This window comes from Schistocerca piceifrons, chromosome 3, assembly GCF_021461385.2.
Source record: "Schistocerca piceifrons isolate TAMUIC-IGC-003096 chromosome 3, iqSchPice1.1, whole genome shotgun sequence".
Taxonomy (NCBI): domain Eukaryota; kingdom Metazoa; phylum Arthropoda; class Insecta; order Orthoptera; family Acrididae; genus Schistocerca; species Schistocerca piceifrons.
Window position 1 is genome coordinate 759931800 of NC_060140.1, and position 16408 is coordinate 759948207.

At 41.4% G+C, this 16408-nt stretch overlaps 1 protein-coding gene across 1 annotated transcript in view; it reads left to right on the forward strand.

Moving 5' to 3' along the window:
* LOC124787748 (dehydrogenase/reductase SDR family member 4) overlaps positions 1–16408 on the forward strand; it is a 42287-nt gene that overhangs the window by 371 nt on the left and 25508 nt on the right. Inside the window, exons 2-4 of the mRNA XM_047254613.1 lie at positions 180–435; positions 10293–10439; positions 10855–10989. Of these exons, the coding sequence (XP_047110569.1) occupies positions 180–435; positions 10293–10439; positions 10855–10989 (538 nt within the window). The remainder of the gene's footprint in view (positions 1–179; positions 436–10292; positions 10440–10854; positions 10990–16408) is intronic.

The following is a 16408-nucleotide window of genomic DNA, read 5'->3' on the forward strand; positions in this document are numbered from 1 at the left end:
TAATACCATTTCAAGGAACTATCTGTTTCTTTCGGTTCACATACAGTGAGAGCCGTTTGTCACGAAAAATCACTCATAAAATTTTGTTTGTTACGAAATCCATCATTTAATTACACGATGTCATAGGTACCCAATTTCTTCGTTCATTCAGCATCTGACAATTTCTTTATCGTGTTTAGCATTGGATTTGCCATCGCCAAGCGTCTGGCAAGAGAGGGAGCCAAAGTGGTTGTAAGCAGTAGAAAGCAAAACAATGTTGATAATGCAGTTGCGAAACTCAAAGCTGAGGGACATACAGTTACAGGTGTTACTTGTCATGTCTCGAAAGCAAGTGACAGGCAGAACTTGCTGAAAGTGGCAGATTCAAATTTTGGTGGAATTGATATAATCGTCTCAAATGCAGCTGTAAATCCAACTGTGAGCCAAGTCCTAGAGGTAAAGGAATTTTAGACATTGTGTAATATACAAGTATGGTTTGCTACACATATATGTTAAAGAGTAAATAAATGAACAATGTTCTTTTTCAGTTTTTGTGTTTGCAGTAAGAGAGTACTTCTAGAGCTGACACTGAAAACACTGTTGCTATAATGATTCACATATAATATGCCAAATCGAACTGTGTATAGTAGACCCTACCACTTGACTACCATATTACTTTTATTTCAGATTTAATTATGTATGACTCATACTTGTTATATCTGTGAGAGCTGTCTGAGATTGTCATTAAAAAAAGGAATGCTGTGACATACAATTGTTTCTGTATGCTCATTTTCCATTCTGATTACAGTTATCTTAAAATGTAAAGCTAGTAGTAATTATAATCACAAAAGTTAAAAGCCAATGTAATAAAATTGGGAGGAATGTCATGGGTACACCTGAAAGAGTGAGCTATTTTCATATCTGGTTCTTCATCCAAAATGATACTGGGCAGATGTTAAGAAGGGGGTTTGGATGGTAAAAGTAAAAGTCAAGGCACTCGCAACAGGCTTTGATCTGATCTAAGGCCAGTTACTCAGATGAATAATGTTCACAAGAAGAAAGCATTCTCAAAAAAAAAATGCAGTGATTGAATTCAGGAACCAGAGGCTAACAATCTTGATGATGCTTTGACAATAATCAAACCATCTGCAGCAACAGTGTCAGTGCCATAAATTCATGTAATACCATTAGATGACATTGGCCACTCACACCAACAAATATTTGTTTATTAACATGGGAAGAGTACCAAGACAGCCACATACAATTCTTTTTTTTTTTTTTTTTACATACATTTGTGAACTACCTTTCTTCGTTTCTGTCTTGCATATTGGCAGAAGGCACAAGGACATTAGCAGCTCTATCCACAGAGGTTGTAGCCCAGTTTGTATAGGTCAGTACAAGTTTGCATATCTCACTTGATCTGTTAATCACAAGAAGGCACATGAAGATAAAACTGTCTATCTTTGAAATGATTGCATTTAAAAATAACGCCAATACATACAGCTAATGCTTAGTATAATAACTCTGCTCTTTCAGATATGATCATTTGTAATGCTACCTAAACTACCAGTATGTCAGTTAAAATTTATGACTATTACCACCATATAATAATATTACTTTCATCATTTGTGAGTTGCATTCTGTGATGACAATGATAACAACATTTATTAAATCATCTTTGAAGGTTTAAGTACAGAATCTCTGGTTTTTAGGACATTATGTTTTAGCTAGACCTCACTACCACAATGCAAAATTATACATACAATAATTGTACTTCAGTGATTAAAGGAAACTTATTCTGTTCTACATGAAAAAGCAATTTGAGGATGGTAAGATATTTCTGTTTCCCTGAGAAATTTGTACAGTAGTTTTGTTCCAAATATCCCTGTTGTGACTGTACAACTACACCCATACTTTGCAAACAATTAAGAAGTGTATGGCAGAGGGTACTGCCCATTGTACCAGTCTTCATCTTAGCATGTCAATGACCTACCTTACTGGTTGTCATTGTAGTGAGAAGCTCGGCCAGAGTAATGACACTGTTACCAGGGGATGCCAGGTATTGTATGAGTTGTTAGAGCAGCTTCTCATTCTGTTCTCATATGGAGCACATAAAGGATGACTGAAACTTCCTGAGATATTAAATCTGTGTGACGGACTGGGACTTGAACCTGGGAACATCACCTTTGGTGGACAAGTGCTCTACAGTTTTAATATGGCAGGAAGTTAAAGGTCAGCACACACTCTGCTACAGAGTGAAAAAGTCGTTCTAGGAGAATGAATGCTGAAGCACTCTTATACAAACTTTAATTAGTCCTAGATTGGATTGTTTTATATTCCATGGAAGATATGCCGACAGATCTGCCCTCTATTTTAGATAACGTTGAAACAAATGTGGTTAGCATTTTAAAGTTTTGTGAATTGTCCAACATTTTTCCCAAGATTTTAGGGAGATGGTTTTAATGTGTTAACATGGTGATTGGCTCACTCTTGTTTTTTTTTGTAAGTGGTCAACCAGTGATATTTCCCTGTGCCTTTCTTTCAACTCCTTTGTCGTCGTACTTGTGTTTTAATCTCATGTATAGCACCTTTTACTTTTTCTCTGTTGTCTTAGCACATCTGAGATAGAGTGATTGTGTGGTCAATTTGAGTGAGGTGGGAGTGAGTGCACGAGTGTCATTTTATAGATTTCCTCCTTACTGTGTGCAACAAACACACACACACACACACACACACACCAATAATCTAAACTTTTCTTTCATATCCCTATGAGTGCAATACATAGGGGTTTGTAGTATATTCCTGGATTAATCACTTAAAGTTGATTCTTGAAGCTTTGTACGCAGGTCAGGTTTTTACGGGATGGTTTGCATCTGTCTTAAAGCACCTGCCAGTTCAGGTTTTTCAGGATCTCCATGAGACCCTTTGGTGGGTCAAACAAACCCATGACCATTCGTGCTGTCTTTCTTTGTATATGGTCAGTCCCCTGTTAGTCCTGTGTGGTATGTGTTACACACACTTTAGCAGTACTCTAGGATGTGTTGTGAGAGTATTTTGTAAGCAATCTCCTTTGTAAACTGATCACATTGCAATAGTATTCTACCAATGAATCAACTTTTGCCACCTGTTTTATCTGTGACTGGGTCTATGTGATTGTTCATTTAATATCCCTAAAAATTGCTACAATCAAATATTCGTATGAATTGATCAATTCCAATGTGACTCATTTATGTTGTAGTCATAGAATAATATTTTATTTTTCATTTTGTGAAGTGCACAATTTTACATTTTTGAACACTGAAAGCAAAGTTCCACTCTTTGCATCACTTTGAAATTGTATTGAAATCCGATAGAATGTTTGTGGAACTTTTTTCAGGTGGTAATTCATTGCAAGTAATCCATACTGGTTGTCATGGATGGTCATTCTGTTTGAGGTAACTCATTCCAGTAGAGCTCAGGTTATGTTATAGGTGTCAAGGGTACTGAATGGTAATTTGGTGGATCACTCATGCAAACCTTTTTATAGACAAGTGTGACCTGTGCTTTCTTCCAACAACTGGACGTAGCTTCTTGTTTGAAGGATCATTGGAACGGGAGCACAGAGCAAGGTCTCACAATTCATGATTTTCAGTTTTTGAAGGGGGAGTGTTTATAGTTTATTTTGTATCATTAGTGTATCCTTGGCTGTAATTTCTTACTCAAGGCTATAGCAACATGTAGTATTTCACAAAAAAACAGTTCTCTTGGAGTAAATTTTTGTGACAGCCTGCCCAGACTCAAAGTTGCTTGCCACAAATGTTGCATTTGGTTGCCATGTGTTATTTAGATGGGCAAAACCAAAGTATTTATTTAAGAAAAATTATATGAAGAGTAGAAAAATCAAACAATGATAGTCATAAAGCACTAATACATAATTGAGACCAGTGTAGACACCAAAATAGTAATTTAAGTAAATACTTAAGAAAATAACCTACATGGTAAGTCTAGTCACTTTCAAGTGCATCCCCATTATTTTCACTTGTATTAAAGATGTCTGGTCATGGGGTACATAACTCATAAACCCACATTTTGCATTCTATACAATGGAATCATTTATCCTTAGCTTTGCCATTAGCAACTGCTCTAACTGGCCTCTACACTGATGTGACACTCACTTTGTCCATGTCGTAAATTTTGTGAGATTGAAACTATGTTGCCTAAGAACTGTTGTCAAATTACTGAAAAAAATGTTTGAAATTTGTTCAGCTGAAGCTAGAAGCTCCTGTTGAGCTAGTAATCTGTAGTGGGGAGCCATGTCCAAAAGTCAATGAACTATGCATCTCCAGCCCACCCATTATCCTACCAAGATTTAGGAAATTTAATAGAATTTGCCATGGACAGATCATAATCCAGAGTTTTTATTTATTTTGGAGTTAATCTGTAGTAAACATTGGCTGTTTGAAAAACATGTTGGTTCTTTCTCATTAGCATTGGAAAAAAACTTTCTCTGTTTGGAAATTAGCAAATGGTGATTCAAGGCTGACCTATCTTTTCATTGACAATCTCATTTTGAGGAATTGTCTTGCAGTTCTTGTTAAATTTTGATAATTGATTTGATTAGCTGCAGCTTTATAAGTTGATAATCCCTCCCTTTTTACCTTTGTCACTGTTGCAAGTATGATGTATGGAAGAAATTCTCCTTAGTCTGTCCTTTTTTTTATTGATTTTCAATATCTTAACCTGAAACAACTGAAAAAAGTAATAAAAAAGCCTGCCTGGATTGTCACACGTGGCAGCCAACCAGAAACTTTTTTAACAACTAAACGTGAACAGACAATTCAGACAAAAAATGAGCTGAGAAAACAGGCCTCAATGTTAATACAGAATAATGTTGTGCAACCTTTATACAGTAATGGAATATAATTTGTATATACAGGATGTTACAAAAAGGTACGGCCAAACTTTCAGGAAACATTCCTCACACACAAATAAAGAAAAGATGTTATGTGGACATGTGTCCGGAAACGCTTAATTTCCAAGTTAGAGCTCATTTTAATTTCGTCAGTATGTACTGTACTTCCTCGATTCACTGCCAGTTGGCCCAATTGAAGGAAGGTAATGTTGACTTCGGTGCTTGTGTTGACATGCGACTCATTGCTCTACAGTACTAGCATCAAGCACATCAGTACGTAGCATCATCAGGTTAGTGTTCATCACAAACGTGGTTTTGCAGTTAGTGCAATGTTTACAAATGCGGAGTTGACAGATGCACTTTTGATGTATGGATTAGCACGGGGCAGTAGCCGTGGCGTGGTACGTTTGTATCGAGACAGATTTCCAGAACGAAGGTGTCCCGACAGGAAGACATTTGAAGCAATTGATCGGCGTCTTAGGGAGCACGGAACATTCCAGCCTGTGACTCGCTACTGGGGAAGACCTAGAACGATGAGGACACCTGCAATGGACAAGGCAATTCTTCGTGCAGTTCACGATAACCCTAATGTCAGTATCAGAGAAGTTACTGCTGTACAAGGTAACGTTGACCACGTCACTGTATGGAGAGCGCTACGGGAGAACCAGTTGTTTCCGTACCATGTACAGCGTGTGCAGGCACTATCAGCAGCTGATTGGCCTCCACGGGTACACTTCTGCGAATGGTTCATCCAACAATATGTCAATCCTCATTTCAGTGTACATGTTCTCTTTACGGATGAGGCTTCATTACAACGTGATCAAATTGTAAATTTTCACAATCAGCATGTGTGGGCTGACGAGAATCCGCATGCAATTGTGCAATCACGTCATCAACACAGATTTTCTGTGAACGTTTGGGCAGGCATTGTTGGTGATGTCTTTATTGGGCCCCATGTTCTTCCACCTGCACTCAATGGAGCACGTTATCGTGATTTCATATGGGATACTCTACCTGTGCTGCTAGAACATGTGCCTTTACAACTATGACACAACATGTGGTTCATGCACGATGGAGCTCCTGCACATTTCAGTCGAAGTGTTCGTACGCTTCTCAACATTAGATTCTGTGACCGATGGATTGGTAGAGGCGGACCAATTCCATGGCCCCCACGCTCTCCTGACCTCAATCCTCTTGACTTTCATTTATGGGGGCATTTGAAAGCTCTTGTCTACGCAACCCCGGTACAAAATGTAGAGACTCTTCATGCTCGTATTGTGGACGGCTGTGATACAATACGCCATTCTCCAGGGCTGCATTAGCACATCAGGGATTCCATGCGACGGAGGGTGGATGCATGTATCCTCGCTAACGGAGGACATTTTGAACATTTCCTGTAACAAAGTGTTTGAAGTCACACTGGTACGTTCTGTTGCTGTGTGTTTCCATTCCATGATAAATGTGATTTGAAGAGATGTAATAAAATGATCTCTAACATGGAAAGTAAGCGTTTCCGGACACATGTCCACATAACATATTTTCTTTCTTTGCGTGTGAGGAATGTTTCCTGAAAGTTTGGCTGTACCTTTTTGTAACACCCTGTATACTTCATTGTATAAATGGGGAATAATGAGACTTAATTATATAAAAAAAAGAATATCTATAGTTTCAAAAACAGAAAAACACCAATAAAATCCAGGAAACTGTCAGCAGAAACTAGAAACTGTGTATTCTCTGCCCAAAATATTGTGATCGTAGTGTGATTTGAGTTTAGACTGCTAGGAAGCAGCAGCAACTGAGACAGGTGAACCCAACCTGTGTAACAGCCTGCTCCAATCTTCCTTATTTGTGGTTAAAAGAGGGGCTAACTCAGCCATAAATTCAGTATAGAATCAGATAGGGATTCCATCATGCCCTGGAGTTTTGTTTAATTTTAGCAGTTTCAGCTGTTTCTCAATGCCTGTGACACTGATGTCTAGTTCGCCCAGCTTCACAGTTCTGAGAGAATTAAACAAGGACAATATTCTTGGCTTTTCCTTTGCAAAGGGACATTTAAAAATGGAGTTCAGCATTTATGATTTTGATATGCTACCTACAATTTCACTTCCCATCTTGTCAACGAGTCGTTGGACACAAATTTTTGTGCCACTGACACTATTTGCATATGAGCAGAATTCCTCCAGGCTTTGTGAGAGTTCTTTTGATAGTATTCTGCTGTGGTAGTCATTGAAGGCTTCACCCATTGCCTACTTGATACCAAACTAGTCTCATTTAGCATCTCTTATCTATAGATCTATGCTTTGTTCTACACCTATTGTATGATGATAATAATGATGATTATGATGATGATGACGAAGTCCCATACTCCATAACAGAGCGTAGGGGACGATGCAGGAGACCCGCACCGCCGTACTAGGCAAGGTCCTAGTGGAGGTGGTTTGCCATTGCCTTCCTCCGACCGTAATGGGGATGAATGATGATGATGAAGACACAACACCCAGTCATCTCGAGGCAGGTGAAAATCCCTGACCCCGCCGGGAATCGAACCCGGGACCCCGTGCTCGGGAAGCGAGAACGCTACTGCGAGACCACGAGCTGCGGATATACTGGTCCCTATTTCTTTATGGTGGTTGTATGACATGGAGGGTCCCCCGTAGCATGAACTTCTCGTATATGTCTTTGAAGTGCCTGGTAAACTACTCATTTAAAGTTGAGCCACAGTTCTTCTACATGCGCTTCTATAGAGCTCTTATAAGTAGGTGTTAATAACTTTTCATTGACTCTTTAACAATTTTTGCCCTGGATGATGGAGGAATGATTGATTCGCAGTTTTTTCTTTTTCACTTTATTGGCACACTGCAGTGGGTTACAAATTTATCCCGTGTAGATGTTTCTTAAAACATGTGTGCACGAACTTAAGTATTACTATTGAGGTAGGGAATTTTTTGGACCTCTTTTTGCTTTGTATTAGTTTGTTGCTTAAGTTTGTAGTGTTTTTCCCTAAATTTAATAAACACCACAGATACCCATAACAGAAAGTACATATTTTCCTTCACAATTTACAGCAGGCTGCCAACAGTGGGTTAACTTTCCGAAATCACATTGTTTTTAGATGAAGAACTTGTCGAGCCACGTTTGGAGTGCATTTTCGTCTGTGAAGAAAGTTCTTTGAAGGTTGTTCAATAGAGGGCGGAAAAGGTGAAAATCTGAGGCAGGGATGAGGCAAATAAGGTGGATGCAGAATGACTTCCCAACCCCAAATCCGGTCATTGTTCTTGGATTGCCTGTGCAAGACATCTGCATTGTTAACGATAAATGTCAGCAGTGATGGTTACAAGCAATTTGTGGTACTGTTCCAACAGATGCATAACATTATCTTTTGTGGATGTGTGCTGGTCTTTGTACAGGGAGTTAACTGCTTTATTATGGTTTCACCATTCCTTTCTTTTCCTTATTTTAGGTTAAAGACACCATTTCTCATCACCAGTAAAACACAGGATAGGAATGGTCAGTGTTGTTCACAAGCCAGTTGGTGAAAAACAAGCAGAGGTGCACATGCCGATTTCCGTGATTTTTTACTTAGAGCATGTGGTATCCATACACTTGATTTTTGAACCTTCCCCATTGCGTGCCAATGATGGTGGAATGATCACAGTTCATCACATTTGCCAGTTTTTGAGTACAATGTTGTAAATTGTTGTGGATTAATGCGTTTAAACAATCTTCATCAAACCCTGAAGGTCTTCCTGAATGTGGAGAGTTATTAATGTGAAAACAATCCTCCTTAAAATGAGAATATCATTTTCTTGATTTGCTCTGTCCAATGGCATTATCCCCATATGCAGGGAAAATGTTTCTGGCTGCCTCCACTGCTGTCACCCCTCTATTGAAATCAAACAGAAGAATATGTCAGAAATGCTCCAATTTCTTCACTTGGCACTCCATTTTTTAGCAACCGTAGCTCCATTCACTATGCACAAATGACAGTATATGAACTCACATAACAACAGTGAACTACAAACAAAAAATGACAATCAATAAATAAACCCATAGTAACTGGAATACCGACATGTGAAGCAAAAGTGCCATGAACACATGCATCAACATAATATAAGATATTTGGGTTGATTATTAGTTATATCTGGGCATACTGTCCATCTCTTGTTTGTGGTCATTGAATTAGACTTTGGGGATTAAAACATACAGATGGTGTAAATACCAACAAAACACAAAGAAAAGAGTTGACACTACTAAATAAGTATCACCTCATGGAGAAGTAATGATTGTAGTAGAGGAAGCTGTCATTTTTATAGTCATCTTTACAATATGCAGTTATAGAAAGGAAGACAGGGTAGCTAAAGTTATCAAAACATTATTGGAAAAACAAACAATGATTATACATGATGGTGGTTTTCCACCAAATGTACAAAGAATGACAAAAACATTGTCAGTAATAGACATAATCATGGCTAACCAACTAATTGTATTGAAGCAAGACAGAAAGAAATTGTCGTACCCCAGGCTTGGATTACATGCCTGCATTAAATACTCTAGGAATACCTTAGATACAAATGATAATTCCAAGGCAAAGATGGAATACAGAGAAGACAGATGGGTAAAAGACTAAATGAGAAATTACACAGAAAGTGAACAACTTAGACAAATAGTGACACTGTAAAAGGCTATGGCAACTTGATGAATTGTGTAAATGAAGCTGCAGAAAATAATGTTCACTGACATAAGACATTCCACCAGCCTATGAAAATGTCACAGAAGTAGCGTGACAATGAATGTGCAGAAGTTGTACAGCAGTGTAAAGAAGCATTATGGATATATAAAACATGACCACAGATTATGTCCTCCTCATGAAGGCACAAACAAGGATGAAAAAAGTGCTGAAGGGAAGAAGAGAGAGAAATGGAGAGAATTCTGCATCTCCATCAACAAGGCTAGCCCACAAAATAATATTTGGGATAAGATAAGGTGGTTCGAGGAAAGTCACAGTATTAACTATTAATGCCCAAATAAAGATGCAGAATTCATTGAAATCTGCCTGGTACAAATTGCTATTCCTGAAGCACCACAGAAAGTGAAGAAAAACCAAGACAATAATCATCTTAATCAATTGTTCTCTCTGAAGGAATTAGAAAAAAACAGTTTTTTTAGAAAGCACAGACCATGGCCCAGATAACAGTCTGAGGGAAAAAATGGGTATGACTTTATATAAGAATTTTCAGTTTTTTTTTTTTTTTCTTTCACTTGCTGATCCTATAGCATAAGTATTATGATGATTATTCAAATTATTATTTGTATGTAATGTTTTTTTTCCTTCACAGCTTCCATGCATAGTAATGTGTATATGACTTTATACTGTTATGGTTTTATGTAACTGTTATTTAAAAATTCTCTACCATTATTTCAGTGCCCTGAGGAAGTATGGGACAAAATATTTGAGGTTAATGTGAAAGCTGCATTTCTACTATCAAAAGAAGCATTACCTTACTTAAGAAAGAGAGGTGGAGGATCAATAATTTATATATCATCCATTGCTGGATATCAACCTCTAGGTGTAAGTAAAAGTAGTTCAGTAACTGAATAGTGATTGTTAAGGTCTGTATATTTACAAGTTCACAGTCTCACTTCATCATGCTTCGTATTTGCTGTATAATACTCATGTTAAAGTTATGTTCAGTCTTTTGCAGACAAGCCAAAACAGTTAATACCAAATAATTATAATAACGCAAAAACTCAACCTGTTTTTTAAGCACTGTGTATACCCTTGAACAATAAAATTGACTTCCGGTTTGAGGTTGACTTTAGTAGATACAGAATATGAACTGTGTAAAATATAGGAAAATTTAAATTTTGGGGAAAGAATGGAGAAACATTTAAGACTGAAAAATTTTGATCTGTTTTAATTTTGTTTGAAATTATAAAGTGATAAATGTGGCTTGTGTCGGGTTACGAATTGCATTTCATTTCAGTTGCTGGGAGCATACTCTGTTAGCAAAACTGCTCTTCTGGGTCTGACAAAGGCTGCTTCAGTAGATTTGGCAAAAGATAATATCAGAGTGAATTGTGTTGCACCAGGAATTGTTAAAACAAGATTTTCAAGTGCTGTAAGTATTTGCGAAAGGTCTATGTGCAAATATGATAGTTGTCATTATCTGAAAATGCATCTTTTTTTAAGTTATGTATCTTAATAATATAAAGATTTCTTATATATACATCTCTTAATAATATAAAAATTCCATATAAGTGCAATATTATGAAAAGAATGTCTGCTACTCACCATATAGAACAGAAGTTGAGTTACAAACAGGCACAAAAAGAAGACCGCTGTACATTTGAGCATTCAGCCGAAAGGTCTTCCTCTAAAAGTAGAAAACACACACACACACACACACACACACACACACAACACAACACAACACAACACAACACAACCATTGTCTTTGGCCATATACAGTTTTACCTGATGGAAAACAATCTATGGGTTGTAGGGGTAAGGAGGAGAGTCTGACAGAGAGGGGGGAAGGATAGCAGAGTAAGCATGGGAGAAGGTGTACTGCTGCTTATGGGAACATGTAGGGACATGGTAGGGACACGGTACAGCTGCTCGGTGCAGTTGGGAGTTTTCAGGTGGGTGGGGATGGTGGAGGGGAGGGGGGGCAGAAGAGTAGACAGAGAGAGGAGAGGAGGGAAAAAAAAGACTGGTGGGTGCATTGTTGGAATAGAAGACTGTGTGGGGCTGGAGTGGGGGCAGGGAAGGGGATAGGTGGATGAAGGACAGGATCTGATGGTTGGAGCCACAGAGGGTTACAGGAAAATAGGATATATTGCAGCACTACAACTTCCCCCACCCCATTTCTGCTATCCCTTCCTCACTGTGCCCCAGCATCCTCCTTACCCCCACAACCCACTAATTGCTTTTCCACGAGGCAGAGTTGGTATATGCAGTCCAGCCCCAGTGTCCAGTAACAGTGGTTTGTGTGTCTGTGTGTGTGTGTGTGTGTGTGTGTGTGTGTGTGTTTTCTGCATTAGGAGAAGGCCTTTTTGTTGTGCCTGCCTGCAGCTCAGTGTCTCCTCTATACGGTGAATAGCAATGTATCTGTGGCGTAGAGCGCCATAAAAATCAATATTTGTTCTGTGTGTAAGTGTGCTATCTTTGAGGAGAGGGGCTTCGGAGAGCATGTTGGACACTAACGGCAGTTAGCCTCCGGACTTGTATCTGTGTAGACGCTAAGTGTGAATAAATCTGTATATGAGAGAATTCTAGTTGTTTACCTACAACTATACCATATTCCCTCACTGGTGACCCTGTTTTTGTGTAATACGCGTCCGAGTTACCGCCTGAAGGTTATTTACGCGCCTACCGCATCGGGTTTCTCCGCGATCGCGAGGGCCTTTGTTCAGCTCCAGACAATGGCCTTTCAGCATTCACCGCCGCCCGGATTCCAGCAACATCTCTCCAGCACTCCTGCCATCATAGTGGACATGCCGCAAGAATTTTCGGAATCCTTCAGCCAGAACATGCAATGGAATTCATCGAGTGCCGCCAGTTTCTTCCAACCGCCAACGGTCGTGGACTCTGGCTTTGTTAGCCTGGACTTTCCCACGTGTTCTCCACAGAGTGTTGGTCGGAACATTTCTACTCCTGTGTCGAACACACAATTCAATACAGTTCGTGGCGTCGAGCGAGGTTTTGCTACTTTGGAAAATCCAGTAGTAAATTCAAACTCGAATCAGTTCCCGCCACGTGTGTATCCTTCCGCGCCGGCTAGTCAACAGGTGTGCAATGCTCGCCAAACAGCAAATATCACACCGAGTGTGCATCCTAGTGGACGTGTGTGGGATCCTTGTGTTGCTTCTAATCAGGTCAACAATTCTGTGCTGGATAGTAATTACTCCGACATCTACAACCAGCCCCACCACTCACGGTCGAGTGAATACTGTGTGCATAACGGACATTCACCGGCGTACTTAAGCACTTGTGGCTTCTCTCCGAGCTACCATGTCAATGAGAATGCACATTTTGACTACGATCCTCACACCGTTCGAGCGTCCGTCGCTTCTCAGCTGCCCCCCCGGCGTCAAGTGAATTTCGCGATTCCCGCATTACGGGACGCCAATAATCCGGACTCGCAATCTTCTGCATGCTCTACTTCCGTCCGAAGTAATAGGCGCACCTCCGCAATGACTGTAGTGCCGAATCTGCCGAAATTACCAGACTTCAAACCCGCTCACCCGGAGTTCTGGTTTAACCTGGTTGAGCAAACATTCAATGTCTGTGCTTTGGACGACGACGCACGCTTCGCCTGCCTCATGAACCATCTTCACGACCGCATCGATTTAATTTATGATCTGGTCAAAGCACCCCCCCTAGCAGGGAAGTATGCTGTGGCGAAACAAACGATATTGGAGCGCGTGTCTAAAACCAGGAGAGAAAATGTGCGACAGCTCATCTACGAAGAGCATCTCGACGACAGGTCTCCGTCCCAGCTGTGGCGGTGCATCCGTCTTCTCGTCAGTGAGCAAGTTATGCCTGATGACACGCTCGCAGAAATCTGGACTGAAAAGCTGTCTTTGCCTGTCCAGACTGCAATCTCTGCGTATGAAGATAGGCCAGTAAATGAACGTTTACGCGCCGCCGACAGAGCATACTCCGCCAGGCAACGTGAGCTCCGTGCACTGCATTTTGGACGTGACCACACTAAGACGCTTTCTGACACCATGCCCTTGTCTGGTGCTGCTGATAACAAGTTTTTTAAACTAGCCGCCCTGCCTGCACCTTCAACTCCTCGCAACGACAGTGCATCGGCCTTTGTGGAAGACTCTGGGGCACATACTCTGTCACCTAGCAACTACCCACAAGGGCACAGGCCTGCCCAAACTTACTGTTTCTTCCGCGCGAGATTCGGGGAGCAAGCTCGCAAATGCCAGTCACCATGTTCTTACCCAAACTCCAACTGCAGGTAGGCTACGGTGCCACCTCCTGCGATGTAAACAACGGGCACCATCCCATGTTGCACTCCGTTTCGGACAATAACAGTAAGTGTGGTCGAGTCTATGTTCGCGATTTACGATCAGGTGTATGTTTTCTGGTAGACACTGGCGCAGACGTCTCTTTGCTGCCGGTTCGCCTAGCAACCAATAAAGTGCAACCACACAAAACAGTACTTCGTGCAGTGAACTTGTCTACCCTACAGTGTTCGGGTTCCACTTTGTATACAGTGAAACTTTCGCCCGAGTGCAAGCTGGAGTGGACGTTTCTAGTGTCAACAATTGAAGAACCTATTCTCGGAATTGATTTCCTCAAGCACTATCAGTTGTCACTAGATTTTGTGCAAAATACTGTGTTTTACCCCTCCCTTAACAAACATATTCCTTTCGCTTCGCCGAGTGACAGTTCGGCTAACACCAAACATGTGTGCTGTGCTAAGAAGTGTGTAAACCTATCCTTGGAGCTGCAATATTGGACAATTAAGTGGCTAGTGGAGTGCGCCAAGTCTTCTAAGTTGCGGATGGAACGTATGGAAATGCTGCTGCATCTCCACGACATACACCACGAGTTGGCCTCCACACAACAACGCCTCGCGGCACTACAAGCAGACGACTCGTCGGCTACAGACAAGGTCAGTCCGTGCCAATCTGGTGTTCCCGTGCCCGCGCACGTTAACGACAATGTTGTGAACTCTGTAAACTGTGTCAGCACCCCCTTTTGTAATGATAGGGTATGCCCGAGTGCTCATGCTCCTTGCGTTCCGAATGGAAAATTAACTTGCCAAGCTTGTGGCAATGAACTACGGCCATCTCCTGTCCGGCCAAGCCCACTCGTGCCTACAGCGCTCGTAGCGGCACGGCCCGCTACCAAGAACCAGTGTACCAACCTCGCCCATGTTAACACGTGTGCGGCCTTTACGCAGCCTACTAGCGGGTGGCACACCTGTACTTCCGTGCCCTCAGTGCCACAGCTTGGCCCGTCCGCCACTGCCTGCTCCGCTTCATGGACATCTGACTATCGTGCCGCGCCACGTATTGCAGTAGTCACTAATGGCACAGTTCATCGGTTACGTCCAACCAATGGGCCGCCCATATCGCAACGTCCATGCCGCCTCAAGCCGAAATTTATGAAAATTGCAAAAGAACAATTGGACAATCTGTTACAAAAGGGAATAATTGAACCTTCTTCCGGTTGCTGGGCTAGTCCTATCCTGTTTGACCAAAAGAAAGAGACTATAGGTGTTTAAATGCCCGGACCATCATTGATAAATATCTAGTCCCACAAATCGCAGACTTCAATCATGTGCTCGCAGGTGCAAAGTACTTCTCTGTTTTGGACTGTAAGCACGCATTTCATCAGATTCCTATGGCTCCGGAGGACATTGAAAAGACTGCCATAACCACTCCCTTTGGGCTGTTCCAATACAAATTTTTGCCTTTTGGGTTGAAAAATGCACCCCAAACGTGGCAGCGTTTCATCAATCAAACTTTATCCCATCTAGACTTTTGTTTCGTATATATGGACGACATGTTGGTTTTTGCTTCTACTTTAGAACAGAGTGAGGAGCGTGTTCAAGTCGTGACAGATATTTTAGCAGCCGCTGGTATTGAACCGAACAATAAAAAGACAATTGCACCAGTCATCCGTCACATTCCTAAGTTATGTTGTGTCATCGGACGGTCTGACACCACCACAGAACAAGATCAAGCCTGTTCTCAAGATGCTACGCCCTCAGACCTACAGGGAATTACGCAGGTTCATCGGAACAGTTAATTATTACCGGAAACATTTGCCAGCCGCTTCTGCAGTGCAGGCTCCTCTCACAGATGCTCTCGCTGGCCCACAAACTTCTGGCACCCGCCAGGTACCATGGACACCAGACATGGACAAGGCATTTAATAAACTCAAACAGCTGTTGGCCTCTGCTGTCACTATTGCTCACCCACGGGCGGACGCCACAATGTTTATCACTACTGACGCTAGTGACAATGCTATCGGCGCAGTACTGAGTCAGACATACAACGATGTTACGACCCCCCTGCAGTTTTTCTCAAAAAAGCTAAACAACGCGCAGAAGAAATACTTAGCATTCCACAGAGAACTACTTGCAGTTTACGAGGCCATAAGACACTTCAGAACTGATGTTGAGGGACGAGATTTCTATGTGCTCACTGATCACAAGCCGTTGGTTCCTGCCATAAAAAATCCTGCGGCTGATCCGCCCCCACGACGCTTTTGTCACATCGATTACATCTTGCAATTTACAAATGACATTCGCTACATCCGAGGAGCGGACAGTGTGGTTGCTGATTTTCTCTCGCGTGTTGGTGCGGTCACAACCTTAATTGACTTAACGGACCTACCTCGGTTGCAATCGGCAGACCCCGATACCATGAAGTTAATTTCAGACCACAGCTCCTCTCTCCAACCGGTAGGCTCTACTTTCCCTGGCATATCTGACTTAATGTGGTGTGATGAATTGACTGGTACGTTGCGGCCATTCATTCCTAAGCCCCTTCAATGCCAGGTCTTTG